General features: G+C 34.7%; 1 protein-coding gene across 9 annotated transcripts in view; it reads right to left on the bottom strand.

Annotated features, from left to right (window-relative positions):
- DCAF6 (DDB1 and CUL4 associated factor 6) overlaps nt 1–24,375 on the bottom strand; it is a 173,014-nt gene that overhangs the window by 30,205 nt on the left and 118,434 nt on the right. For 4 of the 9 annotated variants that reach the window (XM_060133776.1, XM_060133747.1, XM_060133812.1 and 1 more), the window contains 5 exons: nt 19,572–19,689; nt 14,941–15,056; nt 13,673–13,759; nt 13,134–13,461; nt 8,016–8,057 (listed from right to left, as the gene is read on the bottom strand). In XM_060133776.1, the coding sequence (XP_059989759.1) occupies nt 8,016–8,057; nt 13,134–13,461; nt 13,673–13,759; nt 14,941–15,056; nt 19,572–19,689 (691 nt within the window). The remainder of the gene's footprint in view (nt 1–8,015; nt 8,058–13,133; nt 13,462–13,672; nt 13,760–14,940; nt 15,057–19,571; nt 19,690–24,375) is intronic. The other 5 variants (XM_060133820.1, XM_060133803.1, XM_060133757.1 and 2 more) reach the window with 3 other exon arrangements.

Raw genomic sequence — 24,375 nt, forward strand, 5'->3', positions numbered from 1 at the left:
GATTTTTTTTTAACATCTTTATTGGGGTATAATTGCTTTACAATTGTGTGTTAGTTTCTGCTTTATAACAAAGTGAATCAGTTATACATATACATATGTTCCCATATCTCTTCCCTCTTGCGTCTCCCTCCCTCCCACCCTCCCTATCCCACCCCTCCAGGCTGTCACAAAGCACCGAGCCAATATCCCTGTGCCATGCGGCTGCTTCCCACTAGCTATCTACCTTACTACGTTTGTTAGTGTGTATATGTCCATGACTCTCTCTCGCCCCGTCACAGCTGTGACGGGGCCAATATTATATTTGAGTTGGCCAAAAAAGTTCATTCAGTTAATGAATACGTTGTTCAATAAAATTCTTGATGAAAATGAAAAATGTCTTTTATTTTTACTTAAAACAGAAAGAAACTTTTTAGCCAACTCAATACTCATAGTAGATATGCTTTTGGAGTAGCTCATGATTTGGGAATGTTATGGAAGCAATGTGGCTTCCTTACTTCCGGTGGACATAAAATTTTAAAATGGCCCCTATGTTCAGAAATTATGAATGCAATACTCTTACCTCCCACTTTCAGCTATTATTAAGATTCTGAGGCATTCTAAACTTGACTCTCTGGAAGCTAAGAGAAATCACCTTGCCGATATTTCTGAAAGGAAGGCTACCCTTAAAGGAACCAACAGTAGCCAAACCACTGTCATAGTCCAAAGGGATATTTCTCCAAATGATAATTTAGAAAAACTGGCTAGAGAATCCCAACAATTGGCCTCAGAAAACAGAAAACAAGATTGGAAATTCAACAACTGTTGGTGTGATAAAAAAGAGAAAGCTCTGGTTTGGACCAAGTAAGAACCCAGTTTTACCCTAGAGTCTAAAATTCCCACTTCTCACCACTGTACATGCATTAAACCATTAATCTACTAAAAAAATGTTAGTCTTCATGAATCAGTATTGATGGGGAAACATTAATAAGGTTGCAAAAATATCTCACTTGTCCCACTTTTCCAAAGTACAACCCAGGGAAGCCTGTTCATACCGTTCCCAGACATTTTAAACTGCCTAATGGACCATTAGGGATCCAGCAAATGGATTTCACACAATTTACTCCATCTAATGGATATAAATATGGTTTAGTTATGGTCTGTATGTTTTCACACTGGACCAAAGCCTTCCCTTGCAGACAGGCTACTGCCTCTTCTGAGGATAAATTTCTTTTGGAAAAGATTATCCCTACCTGGGGAAATCTTCCTTAACTTCACAGTGATTGCCCAGGTGCTTGAAAATGTCTGTGCTGTTTGGCTAGTTTTACAACACTATTACTGTTCTTACCACCCTCAATCCTCTGGTTTAGTTGAACACACTACTGGTATTAAGATTCAACTGTCAAAACTTGTAAAGGCCCCCCAAATACCTTGGCCAAAAGCATTGCGGCTGGTCCTTCTAAATTTCAGGTCCGCCCCTTTTGGAACTCATAAACCCTTAGCCTTTGAGATAGTCACAAGATGCCAATGCACTTGGCTTCTGCTTCTTTTGACCTAAAACTGATAAAAGGAGAGATACTCTAATATTGCAAAAGCCTAATTGCTTCTATTAAAAATAATGTTTTGGGAATTCCCTGGTGGTCCAGTGGTTAGGACTCCATGCTTCCACTGGAGGGGGACCGGGTTTGATCCCTGGTCAGGGAACTAAGATCCTGCAAGCCGTGTGGTGCGGCCAAAAAAAAAAAAAAAAAAAAAAAAGTTTTGACAGATCAATCTTTTCACAGTGTGCCCTTGGGAGACAAAAACTTGAAACATCACACCTTGCAATCTGCAAATTTTGTCTTTTAAAAAAGACACTTCCAGATGAACTCTCTTCAACCTTGCTGGAAAGGCCCCTATCGAGTACTGCTAACCAACCCTTGTGCTGCCAAACTCCCAAGGAATAGACTCTTAGAGTCACATGAGACACCTAAAGAAAGCACCAAACCCTGACTGGACCTGCACATAATCTGGTGACCTGAAAAAAAAGATTTCCTGGAATTGACGCAGATGACATCTGATGAAACAGCTTTCCCCAGATATCCAGAAAATGCTTGTTGGAAGTTTGTTGCTAAACCTTTGATGATGACATAATGCTTCAGGTGATCTCCAATGTCTATGATCTTGATAACATATGGCCTTTAGACATAAAGTACCTTAGAGTTTTCCCTCCTACCCCTCCTTCCTTGTTACTCAAATGTGACCTTAATAGGCTTCTAATCTGTGCACTTTCCCTCCAATGTGAGATGCTACACCCAGCAAAAGTCCTTCATGATACTGAAGGACAAAAAGCTAAAACTAGAAAACGTGACTCTTGATCAGCAATGCTTTCAGAGAAAGGTCTGGATCAAAAGGGGGAAATGTTAAAAATTAAAACACAGAAATTTGAATTAAATACAGTTGGGAGTTTGGAAGGGGGAGATCTCATGTCCTGCGACTACAGCAGAGCCCAATAGGAAGAAGGAAGACATCTCTTCTTTCCTGAAAAAGACTCAGCCAATGAAAACCCATACTCTTTATTTACCATAGCCCTCTCACCTTCCTTTTCCTCTCTATGAAAGCATTATCCTTCCCTTGTGGGGGTGGGGTGGGGGAGGGGGAGACACCTGAGTGTAGCTCATCATGGTTGCAGACTCCAAACTGCAATTCTCTGACTGATCCCAAATAAACGCATCTTTGCTAGAGAAATATCTAGCAGTCTATTTGTTTCAGGTCAACACGGGAAACAACCTAAATGCCTATTAACAGGAAAAAGGATAAATTATGGTAGAGTCGTACAATAACTTATAATACAGCAGTAAAGCTGATTGAGCAACAGCTATACATAACAGCATGAATCAATCTTAGTAACATATTGTTGACTGGAAAAAAAGACAGCAAGTCCCATTTATAGTGAGATATCCTTTTTTATAAAGTTCAAAAGTGGGTAAGATAAATAATACATTGTTTTTGCATTTACGTCTGGTAATTATCTGGTAATTCTTTGTTTTTTAAAGCAAGGCACGATACACATAACATTCAGAAGAATGATTACCACTGGTATAGTGGGCAGGGGGACAGAATGAGGAGGAGTATAGGTAGATCTAAGGTACTAGCAGTTTTCTAGTTCTTGTGTTGGGTGGTGGGTTCATGGGTATTTATTACATTAATAAATAATAAAGAAAATGCGCCAACCATGAATCAACAATGATAGTGTGTCACAAACCAAGAATTATAAAAATACAATTCTCCCTTTCCTCAGATTAGGCCCTTAATAATCCCATTGCCTATGCAAGGCTCTATCACTGCAATTACTGTGTTGTAATTATTTATGCGTGTCTGTGTATCTCACTGAACCAACAGCTCAGAGAGAATGTGTCTTCATTATCCTTATATCACCAGCATCCACGACAGTGTCTGGTTCATATAGTTTATTGAATTAACTAATCAATACAAAACTGATTATCCAGGAATTTCAAAGTAAAAACATCTCAAAGTATCAGCTATTATTTTATTTTGAAAATAGCATTTAATAGATGGGGAAAAAAGACAGTGAATCTGAAGGAAGTGCATTTGACCTAAGAAAATAAAACCTAGATTCCTGACTTTACATTTTGATCCTTTTCTCTTCCCTGAGTCTTTATATTTTATTTTTAATACTTCATATTCTAGAAAATTCTGTTTATAAAATGGTCAGCAAAATTTCTTAAGATGTCTCCAAGCTCAAATTAGAAAGTTACATCAATCAGAAAGAGTCTATAAGCCTTATTTTTTTAAAAAGATATTACACTGGCATATTTCGTAGTTAAAAAGACAGCTAGGCCGAACTACAAAAAGACATTCTTAAATAGCACTAAAAATATAAAGTGAATTACTTTGCCCATTGTTTTCAACATGGTAAAAAAAATCCTTTTATAAAACATATTTACATATAGCTAGAGTTGGAAATTCCCTGGCGGTCCAGTGCTTAGGACTCTGTGCCTCCAGTGCAGGGGGCATGTGTTCCATCCCTGGTCAAGGAACTAAGATCCCCCATGCCAGGTGGTGTGGCCAAAAAACAACAACAACAAAACATATAGCTAGAGTGGTAAAATTAATCAATACTATTGATATTATTAAAATAGCCTGTAAAAGAACAAAATATTAGGGTAGAAAAAGATGGCTTAATCAAAGATTAAATCTTTCCATCTTAAAATACGTTGAGTTTGCAGACTTCCCTGGTGGCACAGGGGTTAAGAATCTGCCTGCCAACACAAGGGACACGGGTTCAAGCCCTGGTCCGGGAGCAACAAATCTCATGTGCCACAGCTACTGGCTGAGCCTGTGCTCTAGAGCCCACAAGCCACAACTACTGAGCCTGCGTGCCACAGCTACTGAAGCCCGCGTGCCACAGCTACTGAAGCCCACGTGCCTAGAGTCCGTGCTCCGCAACAAAGAGAAGCCACTGCAGTGAGAAGCTCGCACACCGCAAAGAAGAGCGGCCCCTGCTCGCCGCAACTAGAGAAAAGCCCACGCGCAGCAACGAAGATGCAACGCAGCCAATACAAAAATAAATAAAAATAAGTTGAGTTTGCATTTATTTATAAAACTTGAGATTGACTTTTTCCATTCAAAGATCAAAATATTAGGTTTTTATAAGCATACGGATGCTATTCTCAATCCCTACCTCTTCCCCTGCCCCCTGAAACAGGAGAGTTTCTGTAATAAATATTTTCTCTATTTTCAGAACAGCTATAAGACTTTGGGACGAGAACCAAGTTGCTATGGTATGTGTCAAAGAAACATTCCCTAGGCAAAAGATATTAAAACAAAAGAATAAGTTAAATTCTACTTACTTATGCCTCACTGAATATGCTCATTTTAACTCTAGATACCAGTATACGAAGTTCAATTCTCTTAATTTATACTATATATACATTTTTCTCATATTAACTTAGTGGTTTTTAGAAAGAAAACCTCATTGACTTGAGCCTCCAAATTCAGAGTTTGTGATTATTCTGAGTTAAGCTCAAATTTACCTTTAAATTATCAATAAAAAAAAAGTTTGTTGGCCAAATGAATCTATGAATAGAAATTTAGAAAAGATATGTTACTTGTGTCTCTAAAAATAATACTTTTGGGCTTCCCTGGTGGCGCAGCGGTTGAGAGTCCACCTGTCGATGCAGGGGACACGGGTTCGTGCCCCGGTCCAGGAAGATCCCACATGCCGCGGAGCGGCTGGGCCCGTGAGCCATGGCCGCTGAGCCTGCGCGTCTGGAGCCTGTTGCTCTGCAATGGGAGAGGCCACAACAGTGAGAGGCCCGCGTACCGAAAAATAAATAAATAAGTAAATAAAAATAATACTTTTAAGTTCTTTAAAGCACTTGTTTATAGTAAAAGCCATGTTAGTGTTACTAAGTCATCTACTGTCACCAACAAGGTCTCTGGATTGGAATTTCAGTCATTTCAACACATGCCTTTTACAAGTATCCGAAATAAGAGAGGTGGATGAGTTGCTAGAGAATCTTGCTGTTTCTAGTCCTTTTGTGTCTGGGTGGTGGTGGGGGCAGGCAGATTGTATTCTTTGCCTCAAAATGTGTTAGTAAATAAAAATAAAGGCTAGCAGGCCTGATGCTTCTACCTCTAAAGAGAACTTGACCTTTATGTAATGTTTCCTCCATTGTTCTGCCTGTCTGAGACACTGAACCCTGATGCACCTGCTTGCCTAGACGGTCTGTACAAATAATGTGATTCCTGGTGAACACCTACTTTCCTTCAGGGTCTGGAATTTAGGGGGTTGTGGCTGGGTGCAGAGGGTGCCTATATGATCGGCCCCAATAAAACTGCTGGATTTCAAGTCTTCATTAAGCAGGCTTCTCTGGGCAGAAACACTACACAAGTGTTAACTGCTTTTTATCGCTGGAAGAATGAGCACATTGTATGGACCACACTGGGTGGGAGAATGTTGGAAGCTTATGCTTGGATTCTTCTAGAGTCCATCTGATGTGTTTTTCCCTTGTCATAATAAACTATAGCCATGATTACAAGTGACTCGTAGTTCTGTGAGTCTTTCTAGCAAGTCATCAAATGTGTGGAAATGTTGTCAGACTCCTAAAAAAGTAATTCATAGCTTTTCATTTATTTCAACTTTTAGGAAGCAGAGGAAGAAGACAATAAGCTGGATTATCTAAGGAAATATGAATAAGAATTTAGTTAGCTATAGTTTTAGATAAAAAGGTGTCTTCTTTGTCAACTTTTATTTATGTATTCATGTATGTATGCTGGCCTTAAAGGTGCTTACATCTTACATAGGGAAACATATACACAATAAAGTGTTACAGGTAGCATAACAGATACATATAAATGCACACAGAAGATATGTTCAATCCTACTTGGGATTATGCAATGTATAGCCAGGAAAAATTTCAAAAAAGAGCAGCTTAAGATGCATGTTGAGGGGACTTCCCTGGTGGTCCAGTAGTTAAGAATCCGCCTTCCAATGCTGGGGACACGGGTTGGATCCCTGGTCGGGGAACCAAGATCCCACATGCCACGGGGCAACTAAGCCTGCATGCCACAACTAGAGAGCCTGCACACCACAACTACTGAGCCCGCGTGCTCTGGAGCCCACGCACCACAACTAGAGAGAAGCCCATGTGCTGCAACTAAGACCCGACACAGCCAAAAATCAATCAATCAATAAATATTAAAAAAAAAAAATATTCATGTTGAAAGTTGAGGTGGCCAAAATGATGATGATGGTGATGGTAATAGGAGATCATTTCAGTTAGAGGGCACAGAGTAAGATATGGAGGCATAAGGTGTATTCAGAGACACTCCGAATATGGCTGATGGAGAGTATGAGCAATTCTTGGCAACAGCCATAACACAGAATGCCTTCCACTCCAACGTTTTAGCTTTTCTATAACTCACTTAGAGCGACATGGTACTTTTAGGTTGCAATCTTCACTGTAAAAGTAGAAATTGGCTTTATGTGCTTAGGATGCAGGGTATAAGTCAGAAAATCAAAAAGCCCTGAAACAAATTCCATTCTACTATAATTTAATTAGAAAGTGCTAATTACCAACAGACCAGTTTGCAAAAAGTTACTCCAAATATACCTTAATGTTAAAAAAGTCTATAAACACCAGCACAAAAGCAAAAACAATTTTGAGATGTTTATATGAGAATCCTTGTGAGAATGGGAGGTAACCAGGGCTTTCTATGTAGCTACAATATTTCTGGCTTATTTCATCATTTCTGTATTCCCCATGAGGAGCTCTACTAATTTTACATTTCTGATTGTTGCTATATGTTTTATATTCCCCTTTGTTTTAGAAACATATGATAAATAACAGACACGTGCCACTAGAATTAGGTACAAGGTCGATTTTGTCAGTGACCCAGGTTTTGGATAAATGAATAATGGAACTGAGGTTCACTTTAAAGTAACATTTAAAAATGTACCCCCTTGCTAGTCTTCAAATTACAGAAGTGTTTGAGAGTTATGTATCACTTGACATGTGATACTAAGTTACTAACCGATTTATGAGAAAACTGCTTTCTTTAAAAAAATCAGAATCTTAAAACTATGCACAGAATTAGACTCAAGTCCATTTTTTGTTACTGATCTCAAGGAAAAGGAGCATTTTTGAATAATACCAAAAAGTTGCTAATTGTTACCTCCAATCAAGTTTTAGAAAAACATAAGTTGCATTCTTCAACAAAATAGTCAAAGCAAGTAACTAATATTTAAAATACATCATTTCACATTATAGTTACTTTACCATATGACACACTTGAAGTGAACATCAATTATATCTGCACACAGGAAATTTCTTTTCATTCTATTCCCATGCAGTGCATGCAGCTAAATATAGTTTGTGAAAAGCAACCCGCTTTATAATACTTAGCACTTAGAGTTCAGTTAAGTTCAAAGAAGTATTAACTGTTAATAGGAAAGGTGGTTAGCTGTGGAAAAAGAGGACCTGCAAATTCATCATAAAGGAAAAGTAAAATAATGAAGGAACATACTGAATTACCTCATTATTCTATCACCTATTGTTGTTCCTCTGATATTAAATCTAGTGAAGGGAACACAATAACTAAAGTCACTCACAAAGACTTCAAAGAACCAAATATTTAAAGCATTAAGGCCACCACTTTTATCATTAATCATCTAAATCTAAAATACTTTTGTTTCCCTTTGTGACTTAGGGTATTATGTGAGAATATGTCATTCAACTACATGTGTATGAGCAAATTAAGGAAACAGAAACACTCACTGAAGATAGATTAGAAGGAAGACATTGCACTTAATCCCTTTTATCTTTTAAAAAAATTAGAACCTAACCCTGTTAGGTTCAGATTCATATTATCAATACCCTCAACTGGAACACACTAGCTCCCCAGGGCTGAGTTGCTCTTTGGGAACTAAATAATTAAGTCCTGAGCTGGCTCATTTGTCCTAACCATAAGACTGTATAACCAGCAAGCAAAGAATAATAGAGCTTTTAACTCCCTAGGAGTTCAGTTCTTTCTCTATGATTACTTTTCCTCTGCAATTTTAATAAAGAATAAACTTGAATCACTAGAAATACTGAAAAAGTGATTATAATGATGACTAAATAGATGACAGCAAATTTACAGTATGCAAAGAATTTTGGCTTTAAAAATGAAGGCCATGTTCCATAGAGTCCAGAGTAGGTAAATGGAACCAAATTTCTATGCAAATAAATATTTTTTTAAAAAGTAACTAACAGGCAATATACAGTTAATATCTTTACATAAGAAATCTTTACAGTATCTTAATTGAGTCTATTAACTAAAAACTATTCAAGACTATGTGAGAACTGCTTCAGGAAGCTTACTTAGATACTTGTCTTTTTTTTAGAGAGCAAAAAACCTCTTGGGTTTGGCAAGAGGAAGAGCTATCAGCCAGGCCATCATTCTGTTTACTAGAAGATGAATTTGGCGCTGTGAAAACAGTTTACATGAAGACCATCTAAATAATATACCTGACCACTTTCCTTTCATTCCAAGGGCACCTGTTTATGTTTCTAAATCCAATATATAAAATCACTAAGAGAAACATATACTCCTTTCATTTATTGCTTTTTTTATACCATATTAGAAAGTATATGTTTGATTAATTGTTTCTTTCTTCAATTTAGTTTCCATTTAACGTTCTGTGTTCCTGCTGTAGACAAAGTTAAAGGGGACCGAACGTGGTGATTCATAGATTTCACTGTTTTAAACTTTGGTTATCTGTCAATAGAGGCATTTTACCATACACTATAGCTTGGTTTCTCTCTATAAGACCTATTTGCTATAAAGCAGGGATCAGCGAACTATGGCTCTTGGGGCAAATCTGGCCAGCTGCCTGTTATTCTAATGGCCCATAGAAGAATAACAGTTTTTACATTTGTAAATGGTTACATTTTTTAAATGATTATAGACGTGCCTACATAACTGCCTCCATTTTGCCTCTTGGCCAACAAAGCCTAAAATATTTACTATCTGGCTTTTTAGGAAAAAGTCTGTTGACCTCTGCTATAGAGAGTCCCAGTTATATTTATACCGAGACTAGCTATAGTTAATGAGCAGAGCATTCCATTTTAAAATACCTATGTTAGTTGTTAAGGACTTTATTTTCTAAGACATTTCCTTCTCATGCTTGTTCTCAGCTCAGAAATGAAAACCTGGGTCATATTTATTTAACCAAATTATAAGAATGCAAATCTTTATTAAAAAATCATAACTTTGTGTTGCAAAGAACTGTTTTGATATTTTTGTTAAATGCGTTGAAAATGGCTTAGCTATAAACTTTTTAGGTTTCATTTAAAAAATTAAATGTGTGGCAAAAAAATTATGAGATCCACTATGTAATTCTTCATACAAATTAAAGTACAGATCTAAGTATATACTCTTTTACCATTTTCAATTTTGGGACCATCTCTAGCCTAACCAAACTAATCTTGACTGGGTTTCTTAATGACCTTTAAGACATGCATCCTTTTAGTTGGGCATTTCATCCAAGTGTGAAATGTTTCCTTAGATTGTAAGAACCAAATGGTATTTTTACAGTAGAGCTTTGAAATTCTTTGTCCCTTTGGAAATAGAAATTCTCAAAATTCATATGCCTATTTATAAGCTGGTAAATTATTCTTTTCATGTTCTGAAGAAGCAAAATTTCTTAAACTTTCTCTCTTTAGAATAAAAGTCAACATACCCATTCCTCCAAATTTAGAAGTAAGATAAATGGGCAGTTTTCTGAAGGATGAACAGCCCTTAGAAAGGTACAGAAATGAAAAGTACATTTTATATAGGTAGTTCAAGATTTAATCAAGATGGTGCTCAGGAAGTTAGGAACTATCAAAATTACTTAGAGAAAAGTCAGAAGGAAGATTTTCCACCATTTACAAATTTTTGGTAAATAGCTAGGAAAGAATAATGCAAATTTCAAAGGAAAACTGATGTAACTGTGAAACAGTCACTATAATCACTTTAGCATTACCTCAGTATGCACAACTTTGTGTGTGTGTGTGTGTATATATACACATATATACATATATAATATTGTATTTATTTCATATATTTATTAAAACTGTTTTCCATGTTCTTATAAATGGCTTGTGTATCTGTCTTCTCTTTTCAGTAAGTTAACTTTCTCAATGGGAAGAATTTTATTATTCTTCTGTCACTATTACTATGTCCTATAGAATAAAACAAAATAATATATAGGACAAACTAAGGTTAAATACCTAAACTGAGTGTACAGAATATTAATAATATTTAGTTTAAAAAACAAAAAAAGCAGGGAAGCAAATGAAGACCCAGAGGTGGTTTCAAATCTGGACCTAACCATGAGAGCATGAATTCAAGAGTACGTGCGTGAAGTGGGGTCACTTCCAGGTTGTTGTCCCTGATCATCTCTCCTCTAAAAGAGTCTGCTAGTCTAGTTCAGCACCTGGGTTTCTTGGGTCAAGGAAGCTATCAGGTGCCAATTTTGTGGCAGATCCAAATCTCAGGAGAATCGCTAAAACATATAAATCATCTAAGTATTATGAAAATGATAAGTAAGTGATAACACTCTATAGAAATACACTATCATTTCTAGTCAGATATCCAAAATAAGGACAATATGCTGCAAGACATTTTGCATTCTCTAGGACCCACTCTCCCCACAAATCCTCCTTTCTCATTCATGTTATACTACTGTGTAAAAAAAAAAAAAATCTCCTTAGGTCTAGAATATACAAAACCCCTGCTTAGCACCTCAGTTTCCTCAGCTATAAAGCAGGTTAGGTAAAAGTGTTAAATAATTAACCTAAATAGAAGATGCTAAATAATTATGATTTTTTGCAAGTGTCTAATATTTACCAAAAATATATGATTTCTTATTTAAACAAACAGACCTAGTAAGTGACATGGTGCATTTTACTAGAAGTTGATACTTAAATTTTATTTTCCATTATGACCTTAGTATCATTTTAAGCTATGTAAGTACAGAAAAAAACCAAGGACATATGTTTGCTTACATCATTAGAAAGCCATAAATTTACGAACTTAAAGTAATTATAGACTCTAGCTCTCCACCCAGGGTTTTAGAAACCATCAACTTGATTTTCAAATTGTGCTATGCTTGCCAACCTTCTCTGCATACATCAAGCGGTAATAATATTGTAAGGGACTCCCTCTGGGTATGGAAAGAAATGAAACTAAGTTTTACTTGTCTAAAATATATACTAAGAATTTGAAGACTAATGTGTGGCAGGTAACGAGAAGATGTTTGATTACCCTCTAAATACAAATACAAGCAAAGATTACTCCCTCTACATTTAAAAACAGGGTCTTTGCAAAGTAAACACGTTGACCAAATATGACTAAAGGAAGATACATATCTATCTTCATAGTTAAGAAAAGGCAGTTTCACTGAACTGCAAGCTACAACGTTCAGGAATTTTGCTTGTCCTCTGTTAGTCTTTATCCCTGTAGCCATTCTTACTGTAATTGCTTTTTAAAGTCTAAGTAGCTACACAGAATATCTTGGTTGTTTAATACACCTGTCATTTATTCAGTGCTTTCAATTTGAGACAAGTCCTTGCACTGATTGATTTTTTTCTAAATTCTGACAACAATTCTAGACAATCATAACCCCATTTTATAGATAAGGAAACTGAACCTTAAAGAGACATTAAGTAATTTGAATGATGAAGCAGCTAGTAAATGGTAAAAACAGAATATTAAGTCATTATGCTCTTAATCATTATATAACATTGCCATTCTTTAATGGGAAATTAATCTTTTCACTTGACAGAAATGTCAGCATATTTTATAAATAGCAGAACATTGAGCATAAAAATATGTGATGTGGGTTCTTCATGCTTGTGTAAGCTAGGATTTTAAAGATAAAATTTCATTCTCTGGAAGAAGACAGAACTTACAATGAGATATGATGGCACTGATTATGGAAATAGCTTTAGAAATGTATGGAATGCAATATAGTTTAAAAGATTTACTTTATCTACTAAAAAATAAAATATATCCTTATGAACACATAATATGAAAAATGGAAAAAGTATATGAACGTATTAGCAATTTAATTCTTTACTGTAGTTATAATATTTGTTACTTGGTATGATTTTTCATTTTTGAAATTGAGTTACTAAGTTTAGTAGAAGTCAGAGAAAAACATACTGTTCTCAAAAAGAGAACTTTATCACGCTACCTTAATCCAGGGTCAAGAGAGAAGCAGAAAAACTGAACCTTAAAAAAACCCAAAACTAAAAAAAAAAAAAAAAAAAACCCCAAACTGATAAAGGCCAGGATGTCTACAGGGCAATATGACAACTAAATATAACTAACTTCATAAATAACCTGTTGGTCATTCTCAACATTCCTTTCTCTTGATCTGTAAATTGAGGACCAAGCCTTAGTGCTGAAGATACAGAGCAATGAGACATTCTATTCTCCACAGTTTGCTCAAAGAATGTAATACATGAAATTATTTATAATTTAGAAAATTCTATGAGTTTATATGACTGAGACACCCTTAGAGGAAAAAGCTGTCAAAAATGGAGAAACTCCTTTATGTGACTTCAAACAAAGGCTTGTGAATTATACTCTTTATAGTTCATGTTAATTAAAAATTTACCAACCTATCACCAGGTCCTGCTCGATACCTTGCACCTGGGATCAGCACTGGGTCATCGTCACTGTCATCTGTGTCCTGGAGAGCAGAGTCCCTGGCCAATGTTTCCTCATGAGCCAAAGGCCCAATGGCTTCTGTTTGTGATTGAGGTTCGGGATTGCTGGTACTCTGACTGGTAGCACTTTCAGTGCTCGTTTGATCTGAAGTTCCTGGTTCCTTGCCTTTTTCAGACAAAGTGGATTCTTCAGGAACCCCACCAGGGCTATCAAGATTGAAGTCATTCCTTTCTCCTGAACCGGAATCCAATGGCTCAAAAGTAAACTTATCTGATTGTGCTGTCAGAAAATAAGTAGTAACAATTGGTCATGTTGGCAACACTAATTATTTAATCTAACTTCAGAGCTGACACAGACAATTTCTAATATAAAGTCTAATCCCCCTATATGAAGAACAAAATTCCACAACACATCTATTTGGAAATGGTCTCTAACTCTGGAGAGACTAATACAGATTAAGGAATTATCTAAAAAGAACATGACAACTCACCTATATCTATACTGTTCTGAACTGTGCTTTCTGCAGACGTACCTCCCTGAAGTGTTGTCACATCCTCTGATGATTCTTCAGGAGCTTCTGGGAATTCAACCAAATTATCATTAAATCCTAATTTTGTTTTTTAGAAAAATGAACACCAATTTAATACTCCAGCTTTCCTATATATAAGCAGTTCTTAACCCTTTTGGGGTCGTAGAAACTTTTGACACTCAGATAAAACCTCGCCCTGCCAGTATAATGCAAATACTATGTATGTACCCACAAAACTGTAAAACGCTATTAGGAAGAAATGTGCAATTGTGCCCACTGCCTCTTCCTAAAGCCTATGTGTGGACCTTCATGAACTCCATGTGAAGAATCTCTGCTTTAGATTAGCCCTCACAACAGACATTTCTCAATCTTGCTTTTTTTTCCTCTAAACTTCAGAGAATCTAAACTTAAAACTGAGTATTTTTCTGCCCTTTTGTCATGCATTTGGTCTAATTTGAACTATCATGAACAAATAATAAAGTTAGCCCCACCATAAATTCTGTTTGGCCATTGAAAATACTTATTTCTGGATTTAATTCCAAGACCCATGAAGGCTCAGTGTTTTTTGTTCCTAATTGGACATTTGCTTACCAGACAGTCATCTTATACGTACTTTATTCTTGTTAGCTCCGTTATACTGAGGTATGTATTCATTTAATGAAAAACAATTCATTTATTCCTTCATTTATCAAGTATGTACTGAAAATCTACTCTGTTCTAGGCTATACTAACCCCTAAATTTCATTTGATGATCACATAAAACTATTCTAGGAAAGGGTTCTAAAAACATACTCTAAATGGCACTTCTTGTATGAAACAGGATTTACTCATAACCTGTTTAAAGTTTATCCCTTTTTTCCCTCCATAAACCACTTATACTCTTTGAAAAAATCCAGATAGGTATTCTGTATTTCACTGCTAGGTATAAAAATGGTAAAGGTAATTCAAACCAACATTTCTATCTAACGTACTGTCAGTACGATGACCATCTATCCTGGCCACTGTGTCCGCAGAGGGGAACTGTGCTTTACTGTGACGCCCCATCTTAAATGCTTAAGGTCCTTATCTTTTGCGTTTGTTATCTGTTTATCAACGGCAGTAACTGGACTATTGCGGCAAAAGTAATTGATTAAAAACAAGACACAAAACTGTAGCACTGAGGTATCCGAAAAACAGGCAAACATCCAACACTGGGTTTTGTCATGACAAAAACAAAATTAACATCTTACTTGCTTCATCTTCTCCTCCTAATGGTTGCATGGAGCTCTGTGGGACCAAGGATTCCTCCTGACCCTCAGATTTGCAGTGGCTCCCATTTCCTCTAGAACTTGAGGCAGTACTGCTCCTACCATCAAGACAAGATAAGTGATCCCACCAAGAAGTTAATAAACATGAACTTTTAGGATAATTTTTATATTTTACAACTAGAGAAGTTGATCAAAAAACTTGACTACAAATAAAATACAGGATTTATTATTTTAATAGTACTTGAAAAACATCACTTTAGAAAGTCTAGGTGGTTATTCTAATCCACTTTAATATTTAAAAAGAGATTTAAAAATATGAAAGGACCACTTCTTCACTATTTTGATGCTTCTACGATCCGGTATATATTTTTACAAGTCTCTCTATTGAATTTTAACTTAATTATATAATCTCTCTTCCTGTTCTCACTACAGATGGTTCACCACATTCAAATTCTTAATGATTTTATAGACTCTGATCATAGGTCCTTTTAGACTTTGTTGTTCTAGGCTACTTTTAAATTAATACTTGAAAAGAGGCCTGGAAATTTCTTTGCTCTTTGAACTGCCCTCTGTGGACCACTGCCAGTTATAGATTGTCGTTCAAATATGGCAAGTGATTGAGCACCATGGTTTTGTAGAAGGATAATGTTTTCTGTTTTAGTTTTAATACCTACCTGATGATGATCCTAATTCTGTTAAAATTTTTAGCTAGAGCAGAATACCAGACCAATTTAAATAAATAATTTTCAATGAACATTCTGTGACAAATCATGACATATGTGTAAGAAGGGGACTGAGTGGGAAGGAAAATAGAGGAAAATGTATAACAATCTGACTAAGATTAAAATTAAATTCACAGAAATGCAACAATTTCTTAAATATAGTATAGATGTGAACAAGAAAAAGAAACTGAACAGCTACAGTAACTTAAAAAACGTTAATTATAGACAAACAGCAGTGACTCAATAAACAAGGCAAATTATCATGGAACTTTTGTCAAAATTTTATAAAAATCTTTTTAGGTTAATTGCAGAAGTCAATTTGATTTTTTTAAAAGGGCATCCATATATAATATAGTTTTAAGAAAAATGTATATCTACATGGGTATATGAGCAGAGAAAAATGTCAGAAAGGATATTCACCAATGTTAAATGTCATCTCAGTAGGATTACTGTAAGTGATTTTTTTCACTTTCTCTTTAGAGTCTGATTTTTTTGCAATGAACACGTATTTCTTTTTAGCCAGAAAGAAATGCATAGCAATTTTGGTAAAGAGAAGCCAATGTGATATATAAATCTTTTTTTTTTCCATTGAGAAAGCTATGATACAGGCTTAAATAAAATGCTCAATGTAGAATAGTTATGATAATTAAAACATTATGGCATTGATGTAGGAATACAGAGCCATTAGTGGAAAAGACAAAGTAATCAAGTAAATACATTTAGCATGTGTTAATATGGCATTTTAAATCACAGATAAACGACTAGATTGCTCAATAAATGGTACTGGGACAAGGGAAAAGCCATGTAGAAAAATTGAGCTATAAGCTCTACATCATACTTTATGGTAAAATAAATTGTAAAAGAATTAAACATATATTTTTGATATAAAATCACAGAGCTATAAGAGGAAAACAAGAAGAAACTTTCCCCCTAATCCTGGGAAGGACAAGGAGTATCAGCTCACAGGCTGAAACCATAAAGCGAAACTACCATAAGTAAACTGAAAGACAAACAACAAACTGGGAAAAATATCTGCAACGAATGAAAGACAAATGATATTACCCTCACTTAATTCTATAATATATAGCTCTTATAAATCAATAAGAAAAAGATAAACACCACAGTAAAAAACTGGGCAAAGGACTTGAAAGGCAATTTATAAAAGATGACTATTGTAGCTAACAATTATTTAAAGCCTATCACGTGCTAAGTGCTATGTACTTTTTCTGCATGTTCTCATTAAATCTTCCCAACAAAGTCTGAGGTAGGTTCTATTAAATATGCCCTTTTTCAGATGAGAAAACTGATACTTAGAGAGGTTCAACAGCTAGTCAGGTTCAGAGCCCAAACTCTTGGTCAGTGTGCTCAATTGCCTTATCTGGATCAAAGAAACTAAAATAAAAGCAAGACACCATGCTGGCATAGATGAAAAAGACTGCATACTCTTTTGAATTTTTTTTTTTTTTACAATGAATACAGAATACTTTCATAATCAGAAAAAAGTTAATTACTTTTTTGATAAAGAAATAAGAGAATATAATTCATGGTCAGTTTTTAAAGAAGGAAAAGTAGCATTCAAAAGAAGAGTGGGACTAAAGATGTTTGGTTAAAAAATGTTCAGATGAGATTGTTTGTAAGATATCAGTCCCTTCTGTACAGAAACATGAGAATAGAAAAGACTTAAGAATAACTATGACAATCTTCTGTGATCTTAAATCATGTACTAAGAAAAAGGGCCATAGATATCATTATTTTTAAAAGTTGAGGTCAAACACTAGAGTTCCTAAGGAAATTCTATTAATGGTACCTTCAAATATATATCTAGAATCCAATCTCTTCTGACTACCTCCATTGCTCCTATCCTGGTCCAAGACACCACTACCTCTCACCTTGCTTACTGCCAAAGCCTTTTATCTGGTCTCCCAGCTTCTACCTAAGGCCTATTCTCTACACAGCAACCAGAGATATCCTTTAACCTTTTAAAGACCCTTCTCACTTACCTGGCTGACCTTATCTGCTACTACTCTCTCCTTTGGTCACTCTACTCCAGCTACATTGTTTTTTTTTTAAAAGATCCTTGAACATACTAAGACTGCTTCTGCTTCAGAGCCATTGTACTGGCTTTCTCTCTGCCTAGAATGCTCTTCCCCCAGATATATGCATGGCTCACTCCTTCTTACCCTTCAAATTGTCCAAATATCATCTTCTCAATGATGCCTACCTTTTCCCTAGATCTCCCAAACATCTTTACCTGTCTTATTTTCTTTCATAGCACTTAATACCATCAAACATACTACACAATTCACTTATGTTTATTGTCTGCCTCCCATACCTAGAATGTAAGCTCCAATAGGGCAGAGATATTTTTGTCTATTTTTTTCAGTGACGCATTCCCAGTGTCTAGAACAGTCTTTGGAATGTAGAAAGGTATTCAATAAGATGTGAAAATCCTATTTAATCGAAGCGTTTAATATTTAAAAACACACAGAAACACAAATGGAAACCAGTGAATTAGAATAAATAAATATTATCATATATCAACATATAATTAATTATATATTAATAAACAATATATAACTATATTATATATTATTTATATGCAATATTATATATTATACTAACATAATATATAATAATATACAATTAAATATGTTAATATAATAATATATTAATCATATAGGATAATTAATATATTGGTTATTAAATGATTAATATAATCACCCTGTATTAATCACATATAATTATATTAATATATAATTAATTATATATTAAAAAGATTGATTATCTATATATTAATTTATATAATAATAGTAATAAATTCAAATACAAAATTTTGGGTGCTGTCTCTCTCACACACAAGGCAATGAGACAGTGGCAAAGAATTTAAGAAGTTCACATAACTAGATTTTTTTTAATGTAAGATTTAACTAGATTAAATGAACAATAAATATAATCAGAAATGTCATTAAAAAGAATCTATACAACTATTAAATAAGTTCAAACTCACCAGTAATAAATTAAATAAAAATAAAAATAATTTAAAAATCAAATATATGTTACAAATAAATGAATATATTGAACATTGGTCTGGAGACAGCAAAACATGTACTTTCATATGCTGCTGGGAGAAATGTAATAACAGATTATCCTTTTGAAAATAATTTTGTAATATCTTTCAATCTAGATATAGTTTATTTCTGGAAAAATATCCCAAATCCATAACCTTAAAGGTAGGAAAAAGCTTGTAAACAAAGATATTCATTATAGTTTTATTTGGTAAAAATAAACAAATAAATTCACTGCCTAATTAAAGGGAAATGGTTAAGTAAATCTATGGTACATCCACTTGATGGAATCTGTTATACAGAAAATAATACTTATGAAAACTAAGTAGTATTGTGGGAATATTTACTATAAAGTTAACTCAAATAAATGCAGGGGAGAACTGAATATATTAGGTATGATTAAAATCATGTTTTAAAACTCAAACCAAAAATATATACGTATATATACACATACACATACCTTTTACATAGGACCAAGACTGCAAAAAGCTCCAAAATGTTAGGTTTATTAATTTTTGCACTGGTGGTCTATTGGTGATTGATTATTTTTATCTTTTGCATTTTCTATCAGAAGAAATATCCCAGGACCAGCAATATTAGTATCACCTGGGAAGTTTTTAGAAATGCAAATTCTCTGACTCCATCTCAAACTGAGAGTGGGGTCTAGTAATCTGTGTTTTAACAAGCTCTCCAAGTGATCCTGAAGCACACTAAAGTTTGAGAACCAATGTATTATTGCAAAACAAAGATGATGAAGTGCTAAAAATAATATCTAATACAATCCTACAAAATGGCTAAGAACATCTTCACAAAAATATTAACTTACCATTCATCTGTAAAGTTCAGTTTTATTGTGCTTGTAGTTGTTCCTTCTGTGCTGTAGTGCAAACTTAAAACTGGTTCACCTGTCCCTGGTTTGGGGCTCAGCTTTTCATTATTGTTATCTGAAAATTGTGTTTAAAACATTTGAAAAAAGTCTCTGAAACCAATAAAAAGATGACATTTCCTAAAATTTATAAAACTTAAATTAGGTTGTCCTTGTCATAACTCTTTCTCACATCTACATGGTTCTCACTTAAAGTTCAAAGCAAGTGTTATAGAAACACTCTATATTTCAAAAGTGGCATTGCATCATTTTCTAGCTTTGTGTACATGACTCCCTTTGATTCAGATGAAAATCACACACATTTGAGAACCATATTTAGTTTTTAGGGAATCAAAGAATATTAACATGCAATGACATACTTTATAAACTTGGTACTTTTATTTAATGGAACGCTCAGGATCTTTCTCTTCAGTTGCTACAGCATCAAGAATAACTATCATTGGCTCCTTCAGAAACACTGAGAAGTAAGATGCAAGGGCTCCAAAAGAAGTTGTTTAGTAAAAACTTTGCTGCAATTAAATGCTATCAAATTCTTTCTGTTCTTTCAAATGCATAGACTTATAATCTAGGGAGGGATTACAGCCTGTACACTATTGGGAAGGAGGCGGGAGAAGAAAATTTATTGTGCTCTGTTATTTTCTAAAACTCTTATGTTATAAGATCGTACGTTTTGGTATAATTCCATCCTCTTCTCCTGACTAATCTTGCAAGAACTTTGTTTTCTAAATTATGGAAAGGCAATTCCACCTTAAGAGTCTATAGGTGATAATCATAATATACATCCATCTCAACATATAAAATCTTTGTAAAATGGTAAATAAAAATCAAGAAACTCTACAGAAATGGATACAAACCACTTTGAAGTCACCTCTCCCCTCCCGCCCCCAAAAGGAGTACATGGATATTCAAAGACAAATTTGAATAAGGCTTTAAATTTTTTTTCTTTTTATGATGAATAACAGCTTGGGGGAACATTAAAATGTATAGGGAATAAAAACTGCTATATAATCAAACATGTAACATTTCTGCCAGTCGCTTGCAGAAAGGAAACTCTTCTGTGTCCTAATTGTTTTCTCGATACAAGTTCAAGGACTTGATGTAATAGTACTAAAAATAAGCTTTCTGTCTTGAAAACGGTATCAACAAAAGCATTAACAACTTAATGAAATCAAAATTACTTAGGATTTTTGGTTATTAGGTCCACTTTATATTGCAATGAAGGACATATCTTTTTGCATTCCTCTTGAAGACGGTGGAGCACTTACTAAAAGAGATTCTTATAGAAACTCTGCTCTAGCTTTTATCCTGTGAGAGGACAATTAACAAGACTTAAAAATACAGAACTGTAGCAGAAAGGAAAAAGGATTCTCCCCAAGAGATGAGAAGCCAAGCTGATAAAACTCAGGATTATCAGTTTTTACGTCTTCACTTCTAACTCCTGAGAAATCCTCTCCTATAACATTAATTACTATTTGAAAATAAAAGTATGAATCAATTATAAAGCTGGCCTACCAAATGATAAATTCACTTTGTTTCTGTACTACTTTTGTTATGATTATGTCCTTGATATAAACAGCTGCTGGAAAAAGAATTAACAATCCATTACGACTTTCGAAGATTCAATATTACATTCAATGTTTTAGAGGACGTATTTTACCAAATGGCATTCTGATAAAATAACCAAATTAACATATCTTTAACTTACATAAAATTATCAAGAACGGGACTTTTTTTGGCCACGCTGCATGATTTGTGGGATCTTAGTTCCCCAACTGGGGACTGAACCTGATCCCTCGGCAGTGAATGCCAGAATCCTAACCACTGGACCACCAGGGAATTCCTGAACGGGATTTTTAAAATATCTGTCCTATCCTTGACAATCTTTGAAAAATGTGCTGTTAGTCATTTGTCCACATACAGTTTTCCCTTATTCTTTAGTTATGTTGCTAAAATTTCTGTCCCACTGCTGCCCAAACCACAGTCATCCTTAGGGATCTGGAATTGGTGAAGATAGCTGAAAGACTGAATGAATGATCAAGGAAACTAAGAGGTAGAGCTGGGGCTACTTCTTTCATTATCTCTCACAACATTTTGTAAAGTGCTTTGCTATTATTTTTCTTTTAAAGTAGAGAAGAAATAGGGGGGGAAAAAAGCAGGTGTGAGAGAATTGTAGGATTAAATTTCATAGATCTACCTTGGTTATGGGAGCATAAGTTTTAAGAAGCCATTTAACACCTGAAACTCACAAGCACAACACTGTAAATCAACTATACTCCAACAAAAATTTAAAAAAAAGAAGCCATTTAAATGCTGTATCAAAACTTCCTTTTTGAGTAAAATTAGAGGCAGCTATAGATATTTGCATGCTATGACTAAAGGAATATAGTAGACAAATAGCTAGCTGTTAAGAGGTCAAAATGGTGTAGAAAATATCTACCAACCTCCAAGAGCACCCCCAACCTCCAAAAGCAAGAAGCTTCCTGAGATGATCAATGTTAATTCAAACCTTCTTCCTAGGTTATCTACTACCAAGTTATTATTTAATCTCTCTGGAATATAGTAAAAATCATGTAAAACACAGTAGTAGTACTCATTTAATTTATAAAATGACTATAGTTGACAGAATTTGTTCATTTAAGTTGTCAATGAAGTCATCAGCCTGGAGTAAAATTGGCCCATCACATTATTTCTGTTAGCAACAAATACTTCAGACCCCTAGTCTAGTTATCTCCTTGTAGACTGCATATAAATAATGTCTCTGGCAGAAACACTATGCAGTGTAGAACATGGTTTCTTCAACTGAGGCATTAATGGAAGTGTATATCCGAGGTTTAAAAATCCATTTCCTAGCCTTGTTCCATTCTACTCTTCCTAGTTTAATACTCCTCTTCTTGACCATATACAACCTATCAAATTGAATTTTCTTGGAAATGTAGATCACTGGTTTACTAAATTAATTAACAAATTATTTCTGATAAAGTGCATATTTTAAGTTAAAAAGGTCTATAAAAAATCTACTTTAAAGAACTAAAAAATAAATTTTATTATTACTTTATTTGAAGAAATATTTGTAACCATTTTAATTTTCCGTATCTTGCTCTGTGTGTTAAAAGTTGGATTAGCAAACACATCCTAAAAACTGTATTATTCAAAGCCTTACTTATATAATGCACAGAAATATATTAATATTACTGAAATATTTTGCTTAACAAGTAGAGATTTTAATTTAACAGCCTTAGGGTTTAGAACTTCACCAAACCCAATGACTTTATGTAGAACGCACAATCATAACAATAACCAAAATTTCTTGAACATTACTATGTCCCAGGATATATATGTATCCTTTGTTAAATCTCTGTAGCACATATTTTAGTCTCCATTTTATAGATGATGAAATGATGATAATGAGCTAGATTCTTTTTCTCTAGTAACCTAAGTTTCTTTCTATATGAAGTTCCTACTTACTATACTGTCTTGGAAATAATTTGAATACTCAGTAGAAAATAAGATTCCTTAAATAAATATTTTAATTAAGAAATATCAACTGCTGGTATTGTTATCTCTCAGAAGTGATGTATAATTCATAACAGCAACTTTAACTGATAAAAGTTCTGGTAGTCCAAACTGTCACTTTGGTATCAGAGTATTGGAAAACTACACTGTATGTTTTCCAGGGCACTGAAAGACTGAACTATTTCTTCTCACTCTAAAAACATTATAGGAGAATAAAATTAATTGTGGTGCACTCAGCACAAGGACAGTGTAGTGGGGGGAAAAAATCAGTTTTAACTTGTTCAACACTGCTAAGATGGCCATGTATATTGCTTTGTAGTTTAATTATTAAAAACAACTGATGATGTTAGTAGCTTAGAGCAGTCTCTATCCAGGCAAACGAGCAGCCATTAAAATACATGCTTTAGGGCTTCCCTGGTGGCGCAGTGGTTGAGAGTCCGCCTGCCGAAGCAGGGGACACGGGTTCGTGCCCCGGTCCAGGAAGATCCCACATGCTGTGGAGTGGCTGGGCCCGTGAGCCATGGCCGCTGAGCCTGCGCTCCGCAACGGGAGAGGCCAGAACAGTGAGAGGCCCATGTATCGCAAAAACAAACACAAAAACAAAAAAAACATGCTTCAGCAAGCACAGTTATAACCACATAAAAATCAAGACAATATCCTGTAAAAGACTTCATTTTTTGGAGTTAGAAGTGAATAGTCAGTAACATGAGATTCTGGGAAGCAAATTTAAGAGATCCTTTCCCAAAAGAGCCCTTTCAGATTAATGCATTGGCTCAGAAAAAAATCTCAGAATGGGCTGGAATACAATTTGGAAGCAACTTCTTTGAACTTTAATTAGGTATCTTTCAAGCTTTGATTCACAATAAGAACCACAAATAAACTTTTTTTTGGTTAATACACATATTTTCAAACCATTCAATCTGTACATTTCAACTATGAAATTAATCATTTGTGGTTCTAAAAAAACATGCTGAAAGTAGTAATAAAATATGCTATCTTGGTAACTAGGTTTGTATATCATCTAAATATTGATATGGATGTTTGGTGTTTCAGCTAGGATATCCCTGGAGGCCCATCCTATGTGTAAATTTAAACAAAGTTATCAAAATGATGATAATTAAGTAGCATATGGCCACAATAATTTGTGTAGAACCACTATGCCCAACATTTTCTCTGCTGCTAGGTCACCATTCTAACTGTACAATCATCCATTAATCACCTACAGTAGCTC

Source organism: Lagenorhynchus albirostris, chromosome 2, assembly GCF_949774975.1.
Source record: "Lagenorhynchus albirostris chromosome 2, mLagAlb1.1, whole genome shotgun sequence".
Taxonomy (NCBI): Eukaryota; Metazoa; Chordata; class Mammalia; order Artiodactyla; family Delphinidae; genus Lagenorhynchus; species Lagenorhynchus albirostris.